General features: G+C 43.3%; 1 protein-coding gene across 1 annotated transcript; it reads right to left on the bottom strand.

Moving 5' to 3' along the window:
* Window positions 1-281: 281 nt before the first annotated feature.
* LOC149289558 (protein FAM8A1-like) lies at window positions 282-9,097 on the bottom strand. Its single transcript, XM_089490386.1, has 5 exons — window positions 8,749-9,097; window positions 8,086-8,278; window positions 6,983-7,106; window positions 2,185-2,324; window positions 282-423 (listed from the first exon to the last, which is right to left on the bottom strand). Exons 1-5 carry the CDS (start codon window positions 9,095-9,097, stop codon window positions 282-284), a joined length of 948 nt encoding a protein of 315 aa, XP_089346512.1.
* Between the last annotated feature and the right edge of the window lie 796 nt (window positions 9,098-9,893).

Genomic DNA, 9,893 nt, shown 5'->3' with positions numbered 1-9,893 from the left:
ATTTAGTTAAGTAGGCAACTACAAGTGGCAGACAAAAATTCCATGTGGAAAACAAAAGTTATTATACTGTTCAATACTGATTATCTGCAATGATTGCTGGTATTAAAACAGGACTCATACATGCAGTGTATATTAGGGCCGATATCTGAGATATTGTAAGCTGTAGGGCACCACGTAGAAGACTCATCAGCTGTAAACTCCTTTGTTATCGCTGACTAAGACAAGTATCATTCGCCTCCAAGAAATGATGAAGTGTTCTGTCAACTTAGATACAAATTGGGTCATCTTGTGTTCCGTCGTACAACTATTGTGCCTGCTACAATGTCATAAGCTGTTCTGTTATGTTGGAAAAACAGCAGTGTAATAAATGCTGGGAAGAAGAATGCTATGGAAAAGTTCTTGATCACCGCTCGTATTGTTGACCTAGGGAGGGAAAAAAAATAAAAAACTGTTCAAGAAGTATTAAATCTTACCTTTACTCTTACCAAAAGTTAGATATCCTTCCCAGAATTGCCATCATAAAAGTGACCCACTTCATGTTAAATACAAAGCATTTCATGTCCGATTAAAAATTTCACATTCCTCTATACCCAATAAAAAAAAAAAAGGTTTGTCTCCCGATGAGAATTTAAAAAACGTATAACAAGTATTTTTCTAAAATCCAACTGTAGGTACAGATACACCGAACACATACACACTTTAGAATATGAAATACTAAGCATGAGCATGTATATACACACACACACACTATGACCAACAGTATTCCATCACGGTCTCTACTCTTCCAGGAAGGCGTCTCACAAGATATTTGAGAGGATCTGTGGGAATTTGTGAGGTCAGGCACAGATGTTCGATGAGGCAGCCTGCTCTCAAGTGATGATTCAAATGATGCTAAAGTTAGGGCCCTGTGGAGGCCGATTGAGCTCCTTCACACCAAACTTGTCAAAGGTCGTAATGAACTTTGCTTTGTGCACAGGGGTACAAAGGGCTTTCCCAAACCGAGTGGCACAAAGTTGGAAGCATACAACTGTCTTTGTATGTTGTAACATTTCTGCGGTGCTGGTGTTTAGCTGTAATTTTCTTCTTTCCCCCATTTATTTTGATTGTATCATATAATTTACTATAAAAGTTAAATCGAGGGGAAAAATCTTTTACTCATCAATAAAAAACGTATTATTATTATGGGGCAATAATTACAAGCAGTGTTTTGCTATTTCAAAACCATTTTTTCAAAATCTGGTAATTCTGTCCCCACGTGCTATTTGGAACATCTTTAAAGCCGGCCAATACCCCAGGGTATTTCAAATACTAGTATTTTCACTATTTCCATGTGAGAATAGTTTGAAGATACAGCGCTAATTTTAGGACTTGCTTATAAAAATAAACACATTTATTTTTGTAAAATTTTGGGGGGGGGGGGGTTTAATTTAAGGTTTTTTTTTCTTATTAATATCTTTAATTTTTGTTTTACTAATCACATTGTGATTAGAAAGCTGGGCTCCATTGACTTGCATTACAGCAATACTGGTTAGGTTAAGGAAGCGGGCGTAGAGCGCTTTCTACACCCGTTTAAAGTCATGATGGCCCATTGTTGTCAAGGGGTTAAAGTCACTGAGCTCTGTTTGTGTATGTAGATGGCGGCCTATGTGCATGATTTTATACACCTGTTAACAATAAGTCTGGCTGAAACATCCAAACTCAATAATTAGGAGGGGTATCCACATACCTCTGGTCATATAGTGTATTTCCACCTTATTGTCACAGAGATGCAAAGCATACTCCAATAGTCAAATTTAAGGACTTTAAATTTAATGTTTTTCTGTGCTAAGAAAAATAAGTTATGTGCTTATTTCATCCCAAACAGTGGCTAGAAGGTTCCATGTCTTCCCCAAACTGTCAAATAAATTGTGCCTAAAATAAGGAACTGCAATCTCACTTTCTCCAGCAGACAAATTATAAATCCCATAATTTGGTGAATTGGCGAACTGAAGGTTAGGCCTAAACAGGGTTTGGTAAACTGATGCTCCACCTCTGCTACATGGGCACGGCTCACTTTTATATGAGGAGTACTACTTTAATAATTACCGGTACATCTCAGTGTTTCTAATATTTATGAAACACACTGGCAGGATTTGTCTAGGGACTATAAAACATTTCAGATGAAAAACCAGGATGATTACTTACGCAGTCATATTAACATTAGTGGACGGAATCACTAGGACTCTGTTTGGAGCGATTAGCACAGAACTATCACAGGTGACCACTCGCAGCCCGAGCAGGAACTTTCCCGGGGTTGCTCCACCTGCTCCCCAAATGCAAATAATCTGATATACAGAAAAAAAAAAAAAGAATAAATGGGACAAAGATCAGTTGAAACAAAATGTACATGTTTTACTTTTGAGTGACAAGCATGTAATTCACAAAACGCAGTTACAGATCTCACATCTACAAGCAATCAACTAGCTTGATCACATGAAACAAAGCTTACAAAATGCTGGAGAGGTAAAATGATATCTTACAACAGGCTAGCAGCCACAGAAAGAACCTCATCACCCTAAAATCTATGCACACATCTAAGCCTTTGGTACCAAGTGGATTAAGCAATGTCATGCTACATGAGTGAATTTATTTGACATGTCTTTTCTAGGAACGCATAAGTATTAATATTAGGGCTGAAACAACGAATCGATAAAATAGATAATAATCGATAACAGAAATCGTTGTCGACGATTTCCGTTATCGATTAATCGAGTGATCGATTCGTTGTTTACTTACCTCCGCGAGCGTTCCCCGCTTCTGCAGTCTCCGCCTTCTTTTAGTTACGTGACGCGTTCCGGAGGTAAGTATTCTTCATGTCTGTGCGAATCGCTCTGTGCGAGTGGCTCCACTCGCACAGAGCGATTCGCGGGGGTGGGGGTGGGGTTTCAGGGGATGCAGGGCAGGGTGTGAGTGTGGGTGCAGGGCAGAGTGGGGGTGGGGATGCAGGGCAGGGTGTGAGTGTGGGGGCAGGGCAGGAGACTGGGTGCAGGGCAGGGTGTGAGTGTGGGTGCAGGGTGTGAGTGTGGGTGCAGGGCAGAGTGGGTGCAGGGCAGAGTGGGTGCAGGGTGTGAGTGTGGGGGCAGGGTGTGAGTGTGGGGGCAGGTCTGGGTGCAGGGCAGAGTTGGAGACTGGGTGCAGGGGCACAGTGCAAAGTGCCAGGGCTGGGTGCAAAGTGCCAGGGCTGGGTGCAAAGTGCCAGGGCTGAGGCAAAGTACTGAGTGCTGGGTGCAAAGTGCTGGGTGCAAAGGGCTGGGCGCAAAGTGCCAGGGCTGGGCGCAAAGTGCCAGGGCTGGGCGCAAAGTGCCAGGGCTGGGCGCAAAGTGCCAGGGCTGGGCGCAAAGTGCTGGGTGCAAAGTGCCAGGGCTGGGTGCAAAGTGCTGGGTGCAAAGTGCCAGGGCTGGGGCAAAGTTTCTTTAACAGTAATAGTCCACCTCTTTTCAGAATGTTTGGGGTTATTTTGTTTCATAAATATTGTGTTTGGGTTCTTGTACTTTGAAAATATTGTTTTTTATTACATCATAACAAAATAAGAATGTTAATGTAAATTTTAAGTTGTTTTTTAACATCCAGTTCATTAAATTATTTTAAATAAACGAAAAATTTGCATATTGTTTTTTTTTATCCGATTAATCGATTAATCGAAAAAATAATCGGCCAACTAATCGATTAAAATAATCGTTAGTTGCAGCCCTAATTAATATATGGCCATCTGATCTTTGTATATGTATCCAAAAGGTATTGCAAGTGATAAGGATTGAGCAATAAAACAGAACAAGAAAATTGCAGATTAACACAGAGGTCGACAAACCCGTGTCATGTACAAATTGATACATCACCTAGGAATACATATTCCAAAGGCAACCTGGGCCCAGATTATAACACAGAGATAACGCCATTCTTAGCAACCATATAATGCAATAGAAGTGGCCTCTGATTTTCAGCTCTCAGTGAAGCGGTATGGCCATAAACTTTTGTCCAAGACTATTTCACACCCAGTCTTGGAGCATAAATATCTATAAGTAGACACGCCATGTTCATTTAAAGGGATACAGTTACTTAACAATACCCTCGGATTCCAAACTTGGCTCCCTTAAGCAAAAAAAAAAAGAAAAAAAAAAAGTACACAAACACTTGGTCCACTCAAACCCTATTTTCATGTTGAAAGAATACTGGTGCCCATTTTGCATGGATTCCAGTATATGTTACTGGATTAGAATTGATTTATTGGAGTTTGAAAAGGAGAATTGCCCCCTGTCTCCCTCTGCTGAAAGCAGTGAGCATTCAGCTGTATGCTTATTGCACACGCAGAAGTCCTGAATAGAAGTCCTACTGAAATCAAGAGGCGTAGCAGCAGACAATCACATGTATGCCACCTGATCACGGACATCCATGCAAGCCATCAGCGGCTGCCTCAGCGCTACCGAGCATATGCAGTAGGATTACACAGTAATGCTTCCTGGTATCTGTAGACGCAGCCAGGAGAGGACAGGGCCATGTTCTAACTTCAGTAACTAAAGAATGCATCAATGTAATGTAAAATCAACTAAAACATGCACTCAAAAATAAAAACACTCCTGGATCTATCTTTTGATGCTGTTCATCACCACCTCCAACTTGACTCACCTTGTTCTATAGATATACGGGATTCAGCTCTCTGTTGGATCTCGTCTAACTAATCCATTTATTTGGCTTCCAGTATCACCTATATGCAGGTAACTCCAATCAAATCTGCCTCGCATGATTTTTCTCATATCCCACATTACTAACGGCCCGTCTGCTACCTGAAACTTAATCCGTACTATATTGTCTTATATTCAGTGCTGAGGTCTTCCTAACTGCACCATGTTTAACGAGCAACTCACATTAATGAGGCTGGTTTAATTTACACAGCAGTGCTCCCGACAAGGGATCCTAAAAACGTGCACGTTTTCAACAGTTTGTTTATCTGAGGTTCAGATTCGTTTAACCCCTTTTAAAACATACGCCCGCAAAAGCTGTACTGTTATATAAGGAATGCCTGATCACGAAAAACGCTATAGGATACTATGCAAGGGATGAACTTAGCCCTCTAGAACACAAAAAATACATGCTGCTGAACATAAATTGGGTTATTGTTCATTAGTGGCACCTACTGTGTTAGAAGATATCCTAAGCAAAATTTATTTTAGTTGAGTACTAATTCTATTACTCACAAGTAGGGCTGAAACAACGAATCGATAAAATCGATAATAATCGATAATGGAAATCGTTGTCGACGATTTCCGTTATCGATTAATCGAGTGATCGATTCGTTGTTGGAGCACTCGGCTCCTTTTACTTACCTCCGCGAGCGTTCCCCGCTTCCGCTGCACTCTCCGCCTTCTTTTAGTTGCGTGTGGCTCCGTTCGCTCTGTGCGAGTGGCTCCGTTCGCACAGAGCGGTTCGCCCTGTGCGAGTGGCTCCGTTCGCACAGAGCGGTTCGCCCTGTGCGAGTGGCTCCGTTCGCACAGAGCGATTCGCGGGGGTGGGGGTGGGGTTTCAGGGGATGCAGGGCAGAGTGGGGGTGGGGGGGCAGGCCAGGGTAGGAGACTGAGTGCAGGGCAGGAGACTGGGTGCAGGGCAGAGTTGGAGACTGGGTGCAGGGCAGAGTTGGAGACTGGGTGTGAGTGTGGGTGCAGGGCAGAGTGGGTGCAGGGCAGAGTGGGTGCAGGGCAGAGTGGGTGCAGGGTGTGAGTGTGGGTGCAGGGTGTGAGTGTGGGTGCAGGGTGTGAGTGTGGGTGCGAGTGTGGGGGCAGGGTGCGAGTGTGGGTGCGAGTGTGGGGGCAGGGTGCGAGTGTGGGGGCAGGGTGCGAGTGTGGGGGCAGGGTGCGAGTGTGGGGGCAGGGTGCGAGTGTGGGGGCAGGGCTGGGTGCAGGGCAGAGTTGGAGACTTGGTGCAGGGGCACAGTGCAAAGTGCTGGGTGCAAAGTGCCAGGGCTGGGTGCAAAGTGCCAGGGTGCAAAGTTGTGGGTGCAAAGTGCCAGGGCTGGGGCAAAGTGCTGGGTGCAAAGTGCCAGGGCTGGGTGCAAAGTGCTGGGTGCAAAGTGCTGGGTGCAAAGTGCCAGGGCTGGGTGCAAAGTGCCGGGTGCAAAGTGCCGGGTGCAAAGTGCCGGGTGCAAAGTGCCAGGGGTGGGGCAAAGTGCTGGGTGCAAAGTGCCAGGGCTGGGTGCAAAGTGCCAGGGCTGGGGCAAAGTTTCTTGAACAGTAATAGTCCACCTCTTTTCAGAATGTTTGGGGTTATTTTGTTTCATAAATATTGTGTTTGGGTTTTTTTACTTTGAACATAGTTTTTTATTACATCATAACAAAATAAGAATGTTAATGTAAATTTTAAGTTGTTTTTTAACATCCAGTTCATTAAATTTTAAATAAACAAAAAATTTGCATATTGTTTTTTTTTATCTGATTAATCGAAAAAATAATCGGGCAACTAATCGATTATTAAAATAATCGTTAGTTGCAGCCCTACTCACAAGTATCAATTTTGGTATGGTTTCAGATGAAAACCCCTTTTTTTTGGGGGGGGGGGAGAAGTATACTTGTTTTTACATCAAACACGAAAAAGGGGAATCTTGATTAAACCAACGTATGGTAAAAATGGCAAAAAACGTACAGTACTTGGGGTACTAAAAAAAATAAAACCCTATCAAAAATGTGTAAAAAGGTACGTATTATACCTTGTTTCAGAATGAGCGCTTTGCTTCCAATGTAAATCTCTGGTAGTCGGATTTAAAGTTCCAGAGGGACCTCAAAGCTGCATAATCAGACTCCTCTGTCACAGCACGCTGCCCCTGATAATACTGATAATGGCAGCGTGAGGGACAATTATCACCCTCTCGGAGACAAAGCCTGCTTAATTAATACCCAGCTAATTAGGTCATACAGTTCTACAAAAAAAGTATAGCTTTCAAGCAGCGTGATCCTACCTCGTAGAAGCAAACCAGCAATCTATATAAAAGCGCCACCACCATCATTTTCTGCAAGTCTTCCATCGATGTATCTTCATCTACTTCTTCAATTATATAATGCATTGCAAACTTTGATATATCTCTGGGAAAGACAAAAAACAAACAAACATACACATATATATATATATATATATATATATAACTACAGATGGAATAGATGAATAGACGTTTACTCCCTACCGAGTTAGACGCAAGCATCCTCTACAACAAGACCCGGGTTGGTCCTGAATAGTTAAATCTTTAAAGAAATCTCACTATTTAGCAAAGTATAACAATTATTCATTGCAACGCACCTTGAAAAATGTGTGCGAGAAAAGTCACACTTTCTCTGATGAGGAGTTGCATTTTGTTGACTCGACAGGGCTTTAGCCGCCAAGGATCCAAAGTTTAATGGTGTTTCCGGTCTATGATTTCTGGGTAACAAGCATGCATTTGCCCAATTTTTACAGATCTACTGTTTCCAGGTCAGTTATCTCTACTAAAACATCTGCACTCCAGTATATAAAGGAGCAATGCTGCTTTTATAAACTTATGCCACAAAAACAAAGAAAAAACAAAAAAACCCCCAAAAAACGGAAGCCCCCATCCCAACAGTACATTCGAAAGGGAACACGCATATTATGATGTATGTTCATGAAATCTGCAGACAGAACTAACATGATGCAACAGGCAGTAACACTTAAACATCCGCCTGCCGGCATTGCACAAGTTTACGTGAAGCCTTTCATTAGACCTGTGCAATTAATTGCCACTGGGAAAACACGATGGTTTGACAAGCGCATTAAAAGTTCTTACGGTATCCAAGACGGCACATTATGGACAATACACAAATAATGCGTTTGTCACGCTCTTAAACACAATTCACTTTATTCATTAATGAGAAAGAAAAAAAAAAACCAGAGGAAAAAGCTGTACGTCAATCTTCTTCACAGGACTGTCACATTCGGCTCGCCCCGAACAACACCTATATTGTTTTTGGGGATATTTGGGAGGGAGCGCCTGGATGGCTTCCTGATTGGAAAGAGCAAAATGTGTATCGCCGTTTTCCGGCAGCTACTTACTTTATTCCGCTGAAATGCATTATAGTTAAAATAACGGCTGCTTTAATGAAAAACAGGATGAAGAAATCCACCATCTCAGCGCGGAATCTTTGTGCCAGGGTTGGAATAACGTACTCACGACCTGCAGAAGAATAGCGGTTATCAGGTTGTCCTGTCCAGTCGCAAAGCTGCCCCACCAACAAGGACAGAAAATCTACCTTAATCGTCAAGATTACACAAGCACCAGAACTCGATGCCACATGAGAACCATTTCGGCCCATTCGGACTGCCCGTGTTTCCTGAAGGAACGGCTCAGTCAGTAGATGCAGGATAGACTGATGCCTACCCCAGGCATGTTTAAATTCCCTTAATGTGACTTCTGCTGGGAGGCTGTTCCACTTATCTGCCACCCTCTCAGTAAAGCTTCCTTACGTTATATCTTTTAGACTATGGATTCTTGTTCCAACATTTCTCCCCCTTTGAGATAAACCTCTCTGCATTTTGTTTAACCCATTATGTATTTCACGGATTCTATCAATCTCCTCCAAGATATACATATAGGGATCCCTCAGTCCGTTTACATCCTGCATTCACCCCTTGTTGTAACTGCGCTATGGAATCTGTTGGGGCTCTATATACAACATGCAATGCTACTGTTATCATTAAAGAGTTATAGTGTGTCACCTGCAGCACTGGCCGCCGGGGCTGTAGTCGCCGTCCCTGCCTGAGTTGTGTTGGCAGTTGCCGGGGAGGTCCCTCTCCCTGCACCGCCGCCGCTGCCCGTTCTGGCCAGGTCCTCGGTGCTGCCCGAGGCCGTATTCATCATGACGAGCGCCGCAGCAGTGGCGCAGCTGCTCTGCCAACAAATGGAACCGCAGTAACACTGCCACAGCCATTCCTGCAGCCGCCGGGTATACTCGGCCGCGCTAATGGAGGGGTTCACCCCGGTAGTGTCCGCTCCTCGCGTAGCCTTCTCACTACTGCATGTCTTCCTTTCCCTGACACCTCCAGAACTCTCCGAAGCTTCCGCCATGTCTGACCCTTCTGATAGTCTGAGAGCCAGAGCTATAAACACAAGAGACACACTCGTCTTTATCCACCCCGGGATCCACTTCAGTATAACCTGGTGGAGAGTTGTAAGTACAGCACGGTCTTCACCTTTATAGCGCGAACATTGTGTCTCTGGTGTATACAGCTTTGTGCCTCTTCAGTGGGATCGTCATTCTTGCGGTAGTCTCCAATAATCCCTAGAAGCACAATCTGGATCCATGTAATTGGTGACGATCCGTTGTGACGCGTTACCTGGCTGTGGTAGCCAATTAAAATGCAGCGTGGCTAGGAAGCCATGTGCCCCCTTGTGGCAGGAAAGTAGAAATTGTACAGACATAATAAGTGGCAGTATGTGGCATCTTTTTAAGGCAGCAAAACGTCATAACAACAATAACTACGTGTTACAATGCAATACACGTACACACGTGCTCTGTAACATCATCAGATGTCATTGTTATTAAATGGAATACGTTTTTTGTTTTTTTTTTATTATTTTTTTCAACTTCTTTTTATTTGCATTTTAACATTAATACAATCATATACACGATTGTGATGATTCCTGGTATTAATGTTTCAGTCTAAACAACAGTAATATAACCATGGGAGATTACAGAGTTTTCACAATATAGACAATGTAAAAGGATTTACCCTCTGGGAGATTACAGAGTGCTCCCAATAAAGACCATGTAAAAGTATTTACCCCTCTGGGAGATTACAGAGTGCTCCCAATAAAGACCATGTAAAAGTATTTACCCCTCTGGGAGATTACAGAGTGCTCC

Source organism: Sceloporus occidentalis, unplaced genomic scaffold (genome assembly GCF_023333645.1).
Source record: "Sceloporus occidentalis isolate IW3139 unplaced genomic scaffold, rSceOcc1.0.p SCAF_44, whole genome shotgun sequence".
Lineage (NCBI taxonomy): Eukaryota > Metazoa > Chordata > Lepidosauria > Squamata > Phrynosomatidae > Sceloporus > Sceloporus occidentalis.
Note: the sequence above shows the minus strand (reverse complement) of the source record. Positions and strands in the feature narration are given on the sequence as shown.